This window comes from Glycine soja, chromosome 2 (assembly GCF_004193775.1).
Source record: "Glycine soja cultivar W05 chromosome 2, ASM419377v2, whole genome shotgun sequence".
NCBI classification, from domain to species: domain Eukaryota; kingdom Viridiplantae; phylum Streptophyta; class Magnoliopsida; order Fabales; family Fabaceae; genus Glycine; species Glycine soja.
Genome location: NC_041003.1, coordinates 38,443,727 through 38,461,194, shown reverse-complemented (window position 1 = coordinate 38,461,194; position 17,468 = coordinate 38,443,727). Strand labels below are relative to the sequence as shown.

The following is a 17,468-nucleotide window of genomic DNA, read 5'->3' as shown; positions in this document are numbered from 1 at the left end:
GAGTTCTGTGCAGTTTTTGTTCATCCTTTTTTCCTGCATTTTGCTTATTCTTGTTCATACAAGAAACTCATTCTTTTGTGAATTAAAATTTGATCTTGGCACAACAACTGATTACAAAGACGTACAAACCCCTCCAGAAGAGGATATAGAACCCTCTAGGATGTCTATGATGAATTTATGGCACTGTTCATATTTTGAGTCATATATCCCCTATGAGGAGCCCAAACAAACTGAAAATTCTTTTTCAGAAAAAAATTTTCTTTCCCAAAAACTTCTTAAAGCAATCAAAAAGTGGGAAGAATATAAGAAGTGTCAAGCACGAAGTTTCATAAACAATGAAACAGATTCTGAAGACATTGATGAAGACAATGACTCTATTTTTAGACATTGGCCAGTGTTTAATATGCCTTCTCTCCTATTAAACATATGGAGTATTGACCCTTAATTACTTCCAAATTACATAGAATAGTGGACTTCTGCTGTTATAAGAGACTATAGGGTAAACCATGAGAATCATGTATCTACTAGCCAAGACATGATAGCTAGAGTCGAAACATATTTGGGTGATATAGCTAGAGCATGCTGGGAATCTTTTAAGCAAGCTTTCCAAGAACAAATCAAAACAAATTTAGTTGACCCTGGTCCAAACATCTATAGTTTTTGTGGTTTAATACAAAGAATCTTTACAGCCCAATCTGTAAATGATGGAAATACCATTAGACAAATATTTACTTAGGTAACCTAGAAAGATTCTCTATAAGTTACTTTGGTAAAATAAAAGAATTTACCCAAGACTATCTAATGTATGCCTCTACAGTAGGAGGATTTACTAATAGATCTTTGGGAGAAAAATTATTCCTAAAACTCCCTGGTAAATTAGGACAAAAAATCAGAGACAGTTGGAATGGCGACCAAATTGACCCAGCCATGAATAATCTGACTATTAGAATCCAACACATAATGACAGTAATGGAAGATACATGTACCAACATAGCCATTAACAAATAGATAAAAATGGCTGATTTAGAAATCTGTAAATAGATTTACACTCCACAACAATACCACAAAGAGATAAGGAGAAAAAGGCCTCAGTATAGACCCCTTAGTAGAAACCCCCTAGAAAGAAAAACCCAACTCGTAGGTACTCAATTAGAGCTTCTAATTATAGAAAACCTACTCTCAATAAAGACAAACATGTTAGAAAGATTAAGGATAATAAAACCTATACAAAGCAACTAGAATATTATGCTTGTCATCAACCAAGACATTATTCCAAAGACTGTCTTAACAAGACCAATCTGTTTACTAGAGAAGCAGAACTGATAAAAAGTTGTAGGATGAATCTCATCCCCATAGACGAAATAATTTCTACTGACTCATAAATATATTCAATAGTTAGTTGGTCTAACTATACTTCTGAGGAAGAAGAAGTTAATAAAGACTATAAAATCATCAATGAATTCACTAGAAATCCTTGATGATTTGGGATACAACCTTATGTTCAAAACTGATCTAAATGACTATGAACATGAAATACAATTCTATATAGGACCTGATCATAAAGAATGTTATTTTTCCAAAAGATATCCTCATAAAACATTAAGAGCCCATTGTAGCTTATGTTATAAGAATTTTTGCAAAACTTGCTTACAAACAGTTTTGAAAATTGATTTTCCTGATTTTAAAAAGGAAAATTATTATGGAAATAAAGTTATAAATAACAGGATTTCTACTTTGGAAACTAGATTAAATCAAATTGAAAAAACAATAGATTTTTTCTATGAAAATTTTGAGAAAAATAGAACCTCTACATCAATTTTTTATGAAGAACAAGCAAGTGGCCTTATGGCATTACAAAATAAAGATTGTATCCCCATAATTTGCAATAAAAAGAATAATAAAAGCCTACATATTTTAGTTAAATTAATTTTTCCTAAAATAAATAATTTTGATCAGACTGAAATAGTCTTGCAAGCTTTAGTAGACACTGGTTGTTCCTTTACTTCCATATGCAAAAGTGTTGTGCCTCAACATAATTGCTTTAGAAGTAATACAATAACTAAGACTAGAACTATGTCAGGAGACATAATAACCAATGATACAGAAACCAGGAATTTCACTATACAATTATCTACAAATTGTGACATTTTTTGCAAAAGAGATTTTTATAAATAAGGCAGACGTAGTAGATTTGCAACCTGCTAAAGAACAAATGATCCTAGGACTTGATTTTATTGTACATGATAATAGATCAGTTATTATTACAAAAGATTATTTACTAATTTCTACAAACTCACAAATGTCACCAATAGTAGACGAACTCACATCAGAGTTACGAGCGAAGCGTGGTGATACCCCTACCAACCCTACACCTACCCTCAATTCCCAATGTCCTCGTGACATACCTGATAGTTGTAAGATAAAAGAATCACAAAAATATTGTAGCATAGACACTTTAGATACACTTCAAGATACATATCAAGAAATTATCTTAAATAACATAAAAACATAAATTGAATTAGAATATGATTTATCTATAATAGAATCTGATTACAATTCTGTTAAGATCAACAAAACCATAACCTTTGACAATATACAAAAGATTATAGATGGTTTAAAAATAACAAGTATAATAAGAGAAGACCCCACTAAATACTGGGAAAAAGATCCTGTTATATATAAATTAGACATTATAAACCTAAACCTGGTTATTAAAACCAAAGATATTCAATATGAGAATTTTGAACAAGAAGAGTGTAAAACTCATATAAAGATTATAGAATCCAGTACTAGTCCTTCCAGAAGTCCAGCTTTTATTGTTAATAAGCATTCAAAACAAAAAAGAGGAAAGACTAAGATGGTTTATAATTAAAAGGCTTAATGATAACACACACATAAATGGTTATACTATCCCTTCCAAAGATGTGTTAATAAATAGAATACAAAAGATCAAATGGTTTTCAAAATTTGATTTAAAATCAGGATTTCATCAAGTAAAAATACATCCCGACTCAGTAAAGTGGACTACTTTCTCTTGTTTAGAAGGATTATTTGAATGGAAGGTAATGCCTTTTGGATTAAAAAATACGCCTTTTGGATTAAAAAATGCGCCACAAATTTTCCAAAGAAAAATGGATAATATTTTTGGAAACTATAAAGAATTCACATGTACATATATTATTGTTTCATTAAAAAACTTATCAAGTTTGGAAAATTGTTTTAAAAACTAAACAGAAACAACTAGGACATGTTTTCTCATCTTTTTGTTTTCTGTTTATTTAGCCTCCCTTCGATTTCACACTATGCTCCATGTCTTGTTTCACCCTTTACCAGTTGTATGAGCAAACCTTGTTTAATTATATCTTGAAAACTAAAAAGTTAAGCACACCCAAAGACTTTCAACTCAAGACAACTTCGCTGTGCACATTGCCATCCTCCATCCTTATCCAAGATTGAAGGGAAAAGGGTGTCTGAGTGATCTCTAAAATTCGTGCTCCTCTAGGCCAATCTCCATAGCCACCATAACCAGTGTGCCTAGCATAGCATAACCATAGTTTCTCGTAAGGGCAGCACCAGTCCAATCCATGGTTGTGTCCAACAAAAATTGCCTGCGGTTGTGAAAAGAAAATAGATTAAAAGAAAAAAAATCTCACTTGCATGCCCAATTGTCCATCAAAGCAAATCCATTACATTCAAAATTCAAATTTTAGAAATCCCATTGGCACAAAATGAACTTTTGGAGGATTTTTCAGAGTACTTAGATGATAATGTAAAATGAAAATCTCTATCCACAGCAAAGGAAGAAAAAGCTAGATCACAACCAATTCTTTCTTTATCTAGATACTTTGCTTTTGTGGAATGCATGCAACAAGTGAAAATGTGGGGAAAAGATGGGAGGGAAATTTAAGTTTGACTGATAAAACAGATGAACTCGCTAAAACAAATGATATTATACATGACAAATCAAAGCACATCTTTCCACACACATCATCTACATCTACATTATTACAACATCTGATTATAATTAATGTCATCTCATTTTCTGTGTTTTGTAGAAACGTTCAACAAGCATTTTTTCACAAATTATACCATTTTTACATTAGAAGTAAAAGTAGGACCCAACTTCCCTCCTGCTCTTAGCTATGCAATATAATAATGATGTATGCATTTAAAATTCAAAATAATTGGTACTACCACATCTTTGAAAAAAACTACCACGAAGTAAAATCAACAATCAAACAAAAGGTAAATCAAGCATTACGTTGTTTGACAATTGTCTATGGGTCTATTTGGATAAGCTTATCCAAAAAAATTTCTAGAGAAGAAAATAAGAAAAAAAATTAAATGAGTTTTTACATAAGCTGAAATTAACTTATGCCTAAGTTAGTTTGTAGAAACTCTCTCAATATAGCTTCTAAAAGATGAGAAACATAATTCATTATATCATCATAGACTACAGGTTAAGTGTCTGGGTACAAACTCATTATATGTCCTCATTATTCCTGAATCTCTAACAGCATTAGAAGGGTCTAACCCACTGATAAAATACTTTCATAATCTCTTTTTAAAATCTTCTCATAATTTCCCAATAAATACGTTTATACCCCAAAAGACTAATTTGACAAACAAGCAGTACTCTTGCAACCATGGAAATCAACAAGCTAGTCATCAAGCAAATATCTGGTGGTTGTGAGTTTGATTTTTGCTTTGCAGAGAGTTCTTGAGGATTTGACAAATATAGCATATTGGCTTTGACCTTACCTTGACAGAAGTTCTGTTCACAAGAAGGTCCATCATACCCGTTTCAACTTCTTGAGCAGCAACAGTTTCCTTGTTGATTGATCCTACGCAAGGCTTTGGTATGCCAAACTTGGGGGCCACCACCTTATAAGCTGTACTTGGAATGTGCCAGAAAATAATCTCGGGAACCCTGTCATGCAATATGATTTTTTTTATATAGCAGAAAGGAAGGATTAAAATAAGAAAACGCTATTTTTTTCAAAATATTTTACTTGCTTTTGATTAACATATCAGAAATCAACAAAGGCCTATTTTAGATAAACTTCTTTGTAAACACTTATAAGAGAAGAAATAGGGGAAGAAAAATGAACTAAACTACTCTCGCAAGTTAAATTCAAGTTATACACTTCAACTTTTGGAGAAGATTCACTTGTAACTTACAAGAGAAGTTTGATTCATTTTACCTTCTTATTTTTTTCTCCTATAAGTGTTTATTAGGAAGTTTATTTATATACATTTTTCTTGTTGTGGCATGTTTATAGCTTTAAAGGAAAATAACTTCTGGTTTAATCATTAATGCAGACTCATTCTACCTTGAGTCAGGGTTAACTTCTTCAGCTTTCTGCCGAAACCATTCTACCTGGCCACTAGATATGACTTCCGGATAGGAACCGCCTCCAGAATCAAGGAAGTAAAGGAAAGCCACTGGTGTTTGTGGATCATTTGGTGATGAAACTTGAAGGACATAATTGGATACACTTGGCCAAAGATTTCTAGGGCCATAGCTAGAAAATGATCCATTGTGCTTGATCTCATTTGTCATCAGATTCAAACGTCCTGTTCCTTTGAAGCTACATTCTTCTTCTCCTGAAATTTATGAAATATGCCCTTTCACTGAAGATATTTCAAACACTTATCCTTATGAGAAGAGTGTGAGAGGCATAATTAAGCCAAAATTATAGTCAGCAAATGCAAGATAAAAGTTTCATTTTGAAAAGGACTATAATACAATGATAAATGTGAAATAAAAAATAGAAAGTTCCCTGTATTCCAAAATAGGCACAGTAACAAGTAGCGATTAAATGTCATTTTACAGAATAAGTTTTCTAACTCATGACACATTTGTTCAAGAGCTTTACCACTTGCTTCTCTGAGTTCTGCTAATCCAAATGTTTGACTAACACTTGATAGTTGATACTGAGCCAGTAATCTGCTATGAAGGCTTTCTCTTTTGTTATTAGTAGGTACAAAGGATATTTATCTACTATAATTACTTACATCATCTATGCTCACTGTTTAATCGAGCAAAAAACATCAAAAATAGTTTATAGAAAACATTTTCGTTGGGTGCAAACTAGCCATTCATTAATATTCAAAGAAACTTTCCCAATCCAGCAGATAACTGTCAAGCTACTGTCAGGAGTGCATAAAAAATCACGTATCTTGTACTCTCTGACTAAAGTTTCTACTTCATTCCAAACATTTGTGTAGCCATTGAATTAATTACCTCCTTCTTATCTATTAGAATAAATTACACTGACTTAGTTCCTGAAATTTGGGTAAATAGCCAAATTCATGTCCAAAAGTGTGATGCGATGATAAATTGACTTCTAAAGATGAAAAATATAAATTTAATTTCAGAATGTACAAAAGGTGCGATAAATCAATCTTGCGGTTAAATTTGTGAGACCATTTTATTATTAAGTTGTAATGTTGAAAGACCAAATTGACAAAAAGTTGTATTTTTAGATAATCAATTTGACATTAAATTGCAAAATTTAGAGACCAATTTATCATTAAATTATCTGTTAGACTAATTTGTTATACTTTTTGTATATTCAAGAACTAAATTTTAATTTTTTTTTATTTCAGATCAATTTGTCAATACCTACACTTTCAGGGATGAATTTAGTTATTTATCCTTAAAATTTCTTCATATTGCACACAATACTTTTTTTTTTAATTTACAACATCCTCTCTTATAGGACGATATAATTTTATCAAACAATTAAGAATTGTTAGCGTAATATATAATGGTGTTAGTATAATGTTTTTTGAACATTAGGGGGTGAGCGTAGAGACAGAAAAAAGGATATTATGTGAAATCTGAAAAAAATCTCAGGTGGTATCAGGGTAATTTACTCTATCGATGACTATAATGCTTGGTACCTGAATATGAAGTTGTGTTTTGAGGGCAGTGAATTGGAGGGATTCCAGGAGCAGAGAACCACTTCAATGGCCACTCAAATGCAGCATCATCATGGTTTCCAAATACACTGGCCCATGGTATGCCTCTATTTCTTGCTGGGGCGGTTGCCTGATCCCAATACAAGCTTGCATTTGCAATCATTATATTGTTAGCCGTGATGACATCACCAAGATATATTACAAAATCTGTCATACAACTAACTTTAGTATTTGGCATTCATGAAATTTGAAGATCATGACAATGCAAAAGAAAATTAATTAACAAAAATTACGGGGAAAATATCCACTAACAAAAATTAATTTGTCATTCAGTTGTTTCCAGGAAAACAAACTGCAGTACTTGTAATTATCTTTAAAAAAAATTGAAATATATATTTTCATTCTCGTAAATATGGAACCGGATTTAATTCCTTTGAATAATTTTTTCTTCCTCGTAAAATCTAAATCTTTTACTTTTTGTCCCGCAAGTTTCAGGTATATCTGAAGTTATGATTTTTAATTTATATTTCAAAATATGATTTTTGTGGGTTAAAAACTATCAATCTGCCACAATTTTTTTCTCCCTTTTCCCTAACCTTCATCTTCTTTGAACCTCATTCAACCACGGAGCCAGATCCTCTCAATTTGGATTGGAGAGTGTCAAGTTTAATTAATGTGCACCCTTGGATTAAAACAAACTGAGATTTACTCATCAAAACCCACGGTTTCATTCAACACATCAAATCCCCAATTCTAACTTGGTTTCTTTTTCTCTTTTTTGCGGCTAACTCTACGATCCTTTGGACTTTACTTCCCGCACCCAAACAGCACCCACCTCACCATCGCGCGCGCCATCATCACTATAGCCCCGATCAACGCGCGACCAACCACCCTACCCCGTCTCCTCCGCGTCACACCGCCGCCTGCATAACCTCCACCGCGCACGCGCGGCACCAACCGGCACCATCACCGCGCTCACGAGCCATGCACACCAGATCTGCGCACTTGAGCCAAGGACACCAACCAGCACCATCTCCTCCGTTCCGTCACCACATGTCGCCAACCCATACGCCACCAGATTTGCGCACGACTTCCCTCCCAAACACTCTTTCTCTTTCTCCTTCCTCGTGTTCTTCTTGGTTTTCCTCTTTATTGTTCTTTATTGTTTTGTTATGCTCTTTGTGTGTTTGATCTGGCTATTGGTTATTGTTTTGCTCTGAGCGTTTAGGCCTGAGAGTGTAGAAGAAGATGAAGAAGAGTTAAAAAAACTGTGGAAGTTTTATGGGATTTTGTGGGGGTTTTAACACTCAAAATTATAAGAAGAGAGTAGACAATTCTGAGACCAAAGAGGATAGACATGTAAGTAAGGAAGTGACATGTAGATATGGGAATCTATGGATCCTAGCTCCAGGGTAAAACAGTAACCGATTTTAATTTTGTGACTAAATTTTACAAAAATGAATTTTAAATATTTTTATATTTATAAGAAAAAAATATTTTAACCTTTAAAAAATCATATGATAATAATTATTAAAAAAATAGAAAATAATTTTAATTTCAGTAAAAAAAAGAAAATTTTTCTAATTTTTCATAAAATCTCTAAAAAATAAACTATTTTTAAAGTTACTTTAAAAAAATTATGCAACTAGACCAAATAAACACGGTCTTAATGGAACTAATCTCACATATTTGTAAGTAAAGCTTTGAATTCAAACTTTGTGAAAGAAAAAAAAAAGTCATCGGAATACTAGAAAATTTTTAGAGATTAATTATTAAAAAATAAATAAATAATACTTGATACTTATATATAAAAAGATAAATCCTAATTAGTGTTCTGATGACATTAATTAAAGAACTTAAAGTAGAAAAAAGTAAAAAAAAAAGTATATTATTTATAATTTTTTTATATTTTCTTGTAATTTATACAATAAATATTTTTCTTGTTTTAATATCTTAACCAATATCTTAAAAGAAATACGTCAGTAAGATCCCTTAAAAAGGACAAATTTCTAAATGCCTCAATATTAATATATTTCCAATATATATATAATCTTTCTAACAACGCAATCCCGACATTTGTGGGGGCGGTATCAGCGCTTAAGATGGAAATGAGTACCAGTAACCAACCCCATGAACATGAAAGACACACTTTAATAATTTCGTATATTTCAGCTAGGGTAGACCCACTTTCATTTGGGAGAACCGTACCTGTTTTTAATTTTTAATAAATAAAAAATCAACTAATCTCCACTAGTGTTTCGATTTTAAGTTGTTACCATATAGTCAACAAATAATGAGAATGAACATGAAAGACACGAGATGTGTGTATTTTCATCCAACGGAGTGATAGTGAGAAGCTACCTGCTACTTTGATCCATCTCACCAAATTATCATCCTTACTGACGATTTAATATGCATAAAATCAAATTATATGTATAAAAAAATCATTAATATTTTATAAAGTATTCATATTTAAAAATTATCATATAAATTATCTATGTACACACATTTAAAAATACAAATACCACTATAATATTAGCATGAAAATAAAAATCATCATTTTTTTTAAGAAAAACAATCATCATCATACTTAATTCCACTAATATTATCAAAATTTATAATCTTTTTTTTATAATAAAGTATTGAAATAAATAATTTAGAAATTTACATGTCAATAAAAGATATATTTGTCTGTTAATACTACACATCATTTAAAAATAATAATAAAAAGCTATACATAATAGTTTGACAAAAAGAAAACATTTTACCGAATTATGTCTTTTGACATCGCAGTCAAAACCCACATGTTAGTAAAAAATTCTTTTTACGGTCACTTAAAATAACCTTAAAAATTCACCTTACACGCTGTAAGAAGAGGGTTAAGACTTTAAGAGGTATCATATTTGTAGGTGAGTATTCTCGCGGCAAATTGATAAAACCTGATTCCTTTTAGAGACTTATTCTTAAATGGGGACTGTTTTAAAACTTTTTTTTAGGAGATCTGTTTTTGCAGGGAACTCGTTAATGAAGTTGACGAGTTAGACATGTGGCAGCACTTGGTGGCGGGTCCCCGCCATTCATACTGACGAAATGCTTTTCTACGAAATTTTTTTTAAACTTCAAACGAGTATAACTTTTGATAGGAATGCCCGTTTGGGACTCATAATATTTCAAAATGCTCGAGATTGAATGAAGAATTCACTGACAAAATTCCCAAAGGGGATTTGGTCAATTCATTTTTTCAAAAAATGGATTTAAGATTTAACCACCCATTTTTTTAATCTTAAATCCTATTTTTGAGCTACTTAGAGTGAAGTTAGGAGCAACTACATTCTCAGACTATGCCCTTGTTTGGTGGAAGAAAAATCAAAGAGATGAAGAGAGAAGAAGGGCGGGAAATAAATAGTGAGATAAAATAGGATTTAAGATTAAAAAAATGGGTGGTTGAATCTTAAATCCATTTTTTGGAAAAGTGAGTTGACCAAATCCTCTTTGGAAATTTGCCGGGAGATTCTTCATTTATTAAAGAGCCTTTCGCCATTACGAATGGCGGGACCCGTCACATGGACTCGCCATCTCCACTAACAAGTTCACTAGGTGCTGTCACGTATTGAACTCGCCAACTCCATTGGTGAGTTCCCTTCAAAAACAAACCCCCTTAAAAAAGTTTTAAAACAGTCCTGTTTAAAAATAAGTTTTTAAAAAGAGTCTGGTTTGGTCAATTTGTCTAATCTTGTAGGAGTAGGAATGAACCAGTAATTTAATTTAACGTGACCTGGATTTTCATTGTGGAGCACCGTACTCATGACCCTGATGGAGTTTAAGTCTTGTCGTGGGCCCCAGTCCGTCCACGCGTCCTCCCCAAAGTGCAGGTCGGCGAACAGCGCAATCTTGAAGGGTGCACCCGCTTGCATGGGAACCTGCCTCTCCGCGGCACCTCGTGCCAGAGGTGCCAATCTGAAACGTATGGCCGATGATGATGATCCGACGGTGGAGAACACGGAGAGTAATAAGAGTAGGGGCAAAAACGCTTTATTCCACTGGCCTCCGTGATGAGTTTCCATTGTGAGAGAGAGATAGAAACGGCTTCAAACTTCAAAGAATGCAAAGAAGATTGCGTTGCATTTTCATCACTGCATTATGAGGTTGGTTGGTTGGTTGATGGCAATATCGGAGTTTGGACAAGAGCGAAGCAAAGTGACAGAAACACCCTTTGTCTATTGTGACCACTGTCTTTCAATCTTGCACTCTTTGTGTCCCTTGTTTGATTGGTTTCGGAGTTTTTCAGATAGGAGATGGTTGAGTTGCCACAATCTTTAATTATTAGAGGAATTTATCTAATCTCTCTTTATATATAAATTTGCCACAATATTTTATTTGATTCAATTATCTAAATTTTACTTAACATTTTGTTAGATCAAAACTTTAATTTTACATTACTCGTCAGATTCAAACATTTTAAAAGATTATGAATTTTTAAAACAATGATTTATTATTATTACATAGAAATAAAAAAAACAAATAAATAAGAAATAATGTAGTTTTAATTTAAAAACTAAAAATTTATTTTAGAATAATTATTTACTTTTAAACATAACAATTTAATAAGTATTTAATATATTTAATTTAATATATGTATATTAATATTTTATGCACATATTTAAAATATTTTATATCTATATATCTATGTAAATTACAATAAAATTATACTTACTATATTATAAAAATAAAATATGTGAGAAAATGATTTGGTGAAAATAATTGTAAGCATATATTCAATAATTTTTTTTTTATTAAATTGTATTAATATGTATTTAATTAAGTGTGTGTGTGTTTTGAGTTTACTGTCATGTCATGTCCAGGATCTATATGTTGATTTGTTTTTCTTGAGTTTTTTATGCAAAAAATGAGTTCTTTCCATATTAAAACATAGAGTTAGCTTAAAATTTCACCCAAATCGGAGTTTCCTAGCAAAAGTTACAAATAAAATAAGTTTAAGGACTTTTAGTAAAATGAAAAATCTATCACGAATCTGAACAGGATGAACTATTTTATTAATGTTTTGACCTCAAAAATGAATTTGTTAGGTTTGAAAATGTAGGGTAGCATATAAGATTTGTGAAAATCCAACTCCTAGAGCACCAAGAGTACTAAAAAAAAGTTAGGAGCAAAATTGTGAAAAATCGAGTGACAGAGTGATTTTAGACAGTAGATAACTTAACTTTGGAATCCGTTCCTCCATATAAATTATCTTAGAATTATTTATTTTCTGAAACTGCTGATTTATTTTCTATTATATGATTGAGATATCTGCAAGATCTGATAACAAATGCATGTTCTGAAATTGTGATGATTCTTTGCTGATAAAATTACTGAAATGTGTGTCTGTATTTTATTATGATTATTCAATGATAAGATCGGCAAAGTGTGAACTTCGAAAATTATATATGTTGCATGAAAATTTATTTTATAATATATATAGATGTCTACATATTGTCATTTTTATCTGTATGCATTGTGGTTTGGGTTTGGAGGTGTTCGACCCTCTACAAGGAAGTTCTTATTTTTATAATGGTGCATGACATCCATGTTTAATTAAACTCCCATTGTTGCCTGATTTCTTTGTAGTTGGCGTTCCCTTGGACATCATCTTTTATCTTGGAGGACCGAACATTGCCTCAGAAATTTACAACAAGGAATATGCAAATGCTCGGATATGTAGGGTAGAAAAATGGAGGAAAACATTGGTAAAGTTTTTGAGGCAACTTCATTTTATATATATATATATATATATATCTGTGTGTGTGTGCGGGGGGGTTATGACATAACTTGTTTAGAATTCATTTTCAAAAAATTTGATGATGAAAAATATCAACTATTAACATTATAAACAATCTGATCGAGGCCGTATCCGAATCAAATAAACATTAAAAATGCAGTATCTAGGAAGTGATCCTAGGTCGTCTCCCAGTAAGCAATGATCAACCAAACGTTCATAACATATAACAATAAAATAGTAACAAATTGGGGGGGGGGGGTTGTTTGTTTTTACAAATTAAACAGCAAACAAACTTGAATAAGAAAATAACAGAACTAAAACACGTTGTTTTCCCTTGATTCAAAAGCAAGTCTCTTATCCTAGGTCACGAGAACTTATCCCTAATCAGTTCAACCGCTTAATCCAACCCAAAATTAATTTACTAAGCGAAAATTAACATAAGGATGTCATTATGTGATTAAGCAACACATACACCAATTAATCCCTCTCACATGTCCATTAAGTATGAATGAAACTGATCATTAAGCATGGACGTAAATTAAGCACAGAGACAATTAATCAAGCATTAAACATGCATGGATTAATAGCAACAAATACAGAGCAATTGGTGAAGGGAAAAACTGATCAGAATTCAATAGTAATAACAAAACCTCAAAGAGAGCTGTGCTTGATTCTCAAGAGAAAACAACACTAGAGACTCAACCTTCCATTAATCAGTAGAAACAAAAACGAATTCAAAGGCAGAAGCAGAAAACGAAATTGCAATTGGAAGCAGAAAACGAAATTTGATTGCTACGTGAACAGTGTGTGTGAATAGTAACACAAAACTGAAAAATGAAAAACCCTAAAATTTTTCTCCTATGCCAATAGTTTCCCTCTACTAAAACCATGGTGCTGTTATATAGGTCCTCATCCCCAAAGCTTACAAATCTGTTTTAAGTCCAAGCCCAGAAACGAAATAAAATAAAATTGGACGAAATAAAATAAAATTGTCTGCTCTCTTCAAGTCCAAGCTGGTTCAGCCCAATTCTGGATCCAAGCCCAATTGCTTATAATTCTCCTGAAATTAAATTAAAAACACAAAATTAGTCAAGTAGGTCCAAATGATAAAACTGCATAATTAATTTGACAATTAAAGCTAATCAGTAATTAAAATGGTGACAAAAATAGTTAAGAAATAGGAGAAAATAATGACACATCAAATTCCCCCACACTTAGCCTTTTGCATTACTGGGAAAAATAAAAAGCAGAGCAAGGAATAAATCCAGAGACATTAAAGAGAGACAAACAAACACAAACACATTTATATATTTCTCAATGAATCCCAAGGAATGAAAGAAATGGGCAACATCCAACACGTAAAGAGTTAAAGAATCAAGACAGTCATGAAAATCATCCAAGCACCTCAAACATGGCAAGCTAGTCAATCAGCTCAAGAATTGAATGAAAAGTGATAAAGCCTCACAAGATATGCACTCTATCTCTCAAGTATCTAGACTACTGTTTACTCTCAGAGCACCTATGAAAACAAACACCACATAGACTTGGCAAAAATCTAAAATTGACAACCAAACTCGACAAACACATACACATGAGGATCAAAAGGTCATTTAAGGTTGTAATGGGGTAAGGGACAAGGTAGAGGAAAGTATGGGATAAGTAGCTAAAACCCAAAGGAATAGAGGAGCAATGGGGAATAAGTGGAAATTAAGCAAAAGTAGTAAACCCAAAACCTCCAATATCAACAAAATCAACCAAGTCCTCAAACCAAGACCTCATTTATTCAACTTCATTCTTTTTCTATTTTTCTCTTCTTTTTTTTGGTAACAGAAAACGAACATTTAAAAGCATTTTGAATATTTGATAAATAAAGCAACAATTAGGCAATATATATATATATATATATATATATATATATATATATATATATATATATATATATATATATATATATATATATATACATCAAGCATGACAAAAATACATCATCAAGCATGGCCAACAAAAACATATCATCCAATGAAACCTACCCCCCCCCCCCCCCCCCCCCCACACACTTATTCCCAAAACAATTCCATTGCTCCAAAATTCCTTAAGGGTAGGGTGAGATCATGGTTTTTCACTTAGGGCTTGTAATGAGCTTCAAAATAAAGAAAGGGGAACATAGGCTCAAAGGGGCTATCAAAGGAATTAATTCAAGGTAGGCTCATTTGGCTAGAGGCTTATAAGAACAAAATGCCTAAATCATCTCCCAACATGCATGTGAACCAAGAAGTATCAACAAGAGTCAAGCCAAGGCTATTGTGCAAGCAATCAATGGGGCAAAACACACCGAATAAAATAGATGATAATGGCTCGAAATCTCACCAAGGGTAAATCTATCACTTTCAATTCAACCTTTCCAAACTAACTTGACATGTAGAGAAAAACAAGGATGTCAATTCACAAAATGCCAAGAAACTCCTATTTCAAAAACAATTACCCATTACCTGTACATAATCTAGAATTCAAAGAGAAACATGCAATGTTGTACACAAAACATAAAACCAAAATAACAAAATTAACCTAGAACACCCCAAACAAAGAACAATCTCCCCCCACACTTAAACAACACATTGTCCTCAATGTAGCACAATCATAAGATCAAGAGCAATCAATAAACTTGGACAAGTGCAATAAAAGTAAAGAAGGAGACAGAAAAAGAAAACTCCCTAAGTCATGGCGGAAGAGAAGTAGGGTGAAGTAAGGAGGTCTCTTCCACCACTACATCCACCAAGGAAGGATTTGTGAGGAATGGTTTCAGTCGGTGTCCAATGACCTTGAAGCTCTTATCTGTGGATTCACTTTTGATCTCAACTGTATCATAAGGAAAAACATTAGTCACCACAAAAGGACCAATCCACTTTGACCTCAACTTACCACTCATGAGTCCGAGCCTAGAGTTATACAATAAAACTTTCTGTCCAACCACGAAGTCCTTCTTAGCTATCAAGCTGTCATGGAACTTCTTGGTCTTCTCCTTGTAGAATTTGGAATTCTCATAGGCTTCAAAACGAATCTCATCTAGCTCACTTAGTTGCAACTTCGTTTCCTCTCTAGCCTGATCAATAGAGAAGTTACAGGTCTTTACAGCCCAGTAGGCTCTGTGCTCTATCTCTACAGGAATATGACATGCCTTGCCAAAGACAACCCGATAAGGAGACATTCCTATGGGTGCTTTGTAAGCAGTCCTATGCGCCCAAAGAGCATCATCCAGCCTGGTGCTCCAATCCTTTCTGTTTGGCTGCACAATCTTCTCCAAGATCCTTTTTATCTCCCTGTTTGAAATCTCAGCCTGCCCATTAGTTTGGGGGTGGTAAGGTGTGGAAATTTTTTGCACGACCCGATACTTTTTTAGCAAGGCATACATGGATCTGTTACAAAAATAGGTGCCTTGATCACTAACGATGGCTCTAGGAACTCCAAACCTGCAAAACAGATTAGATCTAACAAAATCCACTACAACCTTAGTATCGTTAGTTCTGGTGGCTTTGGCTTCCACCCATTTTGAAACATAATCAACAGCAAGGAGAATATAAACAAAACCAAAAGAGACAGGGAAAGGCCCCATAAAGTCTATACCCCTGACATCAAACACCTCACAGAACAACATGGGTTATTCAGGCATTTGCTGTCTCCATGAAAGTGAGCCGCCTACTCTCTGACAAGGCTCACAAGTGCTATAGATTCTCCACACATCCTTGAAGATGGTGGGCTAATAGAAACCGCAGTCAAGCACCTTGCAAGCTGCCCTTTGTATGCCAAGATGGCCACATGGTGTGGAAGAATGACAAAATTGCAGGACCAAGTCAATCTCATGGTCTGGAATGCATCTCCTAATAACCTGGTCACTACACAACTTCCACAAATAGAGGTCATCCCAAATATAATGCTTAGCATCGCTCTTAATTTTATCAGTTTGAGCTTTAGATGCTAAGGGAGGAAAAACAGAAGCAACCAAATAATTCACAATATTAGCAAACCAAGGAGTGGGGAAGGAATCAAAAATATTATACAAAATGTACAAATGGTCATCCGGAAAATCATCTTGAATGGGTAAGTCCTCAGACGCACGCTCAATCCTACTCAGGTGGTCAGCCACGAGGTTCTGTGCACCACTCCGATCACAAATCTCCAAATCAAACTCTTGGAGCCAAATCATCCACCTGATCAATCTAGGCTTTGATTCAGCCTTCTTCAACAGGTACTTCAGAGCTGCATGGTCAGTATAAACAATAACACAAGTACCAAGCAAGTATGAACGAAATTTCTCAAGAGCAAAAACTATTGCTAATAGCTCCTTCTCTGTGGTAGTGTAATTTGCTTGGGCGACATCCAAAGTTCTGGAAGCGTAGTAGATCACTCGAGGTAGCTTGTCAATCTTTTGAGTAAGGACATCCCCCAATGCATAATTGGATGCATCGCACATCAGCTCAAATGGGGCTGTCCAATCAGGTGCCTGAATGATAGGGGTGATAGTCAACACATGCTTGAGACAATCAAAAGCCTCTTTGCACTGGTCACCAAAATCAAACTCCACCTCCTTTTGCAGTAGATTGGATAGTGGAAGGGCCACTTTGCTAAAGTCCTTGATAAAGCGCCTATAAAACCCTGCATGGCCAAGAAAAGAACGAACCTCTCTCACGCAAGAGGGGTAAGGCAATTGTGAAATAACAACTGTCTTTGCAGGGTCTACCTCTATGCCCCTACTAGAAATGATATG

At 33.5% G+C, this 17,468-nt stretch overlaps 1 protein-coding gene across 1 annotated transcript; it reads right to left on the bottom strand.

Moving 5' to 3' along the window:
* Positions 1–3,122: 3,122 nt before the first annotated feature.
* On the bottom strand, positions 3,123–11,233 carry LOC114393436 (probable inactive purple acid phosphatase 16). The gene is made up of 5 exons (XM_028354795.1): positions 10,703–11,233; positions 6,910–7,134; positions 5,334–5,607; positions 4,762–4,930; positions 3,123–3,608 (listed from the first exon to the last, which is right to left on the bottom strand). Exons 1-5 carry the CDS (start codon positions 10,989–10,991, stop codon positions 3,399–3,401), a joined length of 1,167 nt encoding a protein of 388 aa, XP_028210596.1. The 5' UTR covers positions 10,992–11,233; the 3' UTR covers positions 3,123–3,398.
* Positions 11,234–17,468: the final 6,235 nt, after the last annotated feature.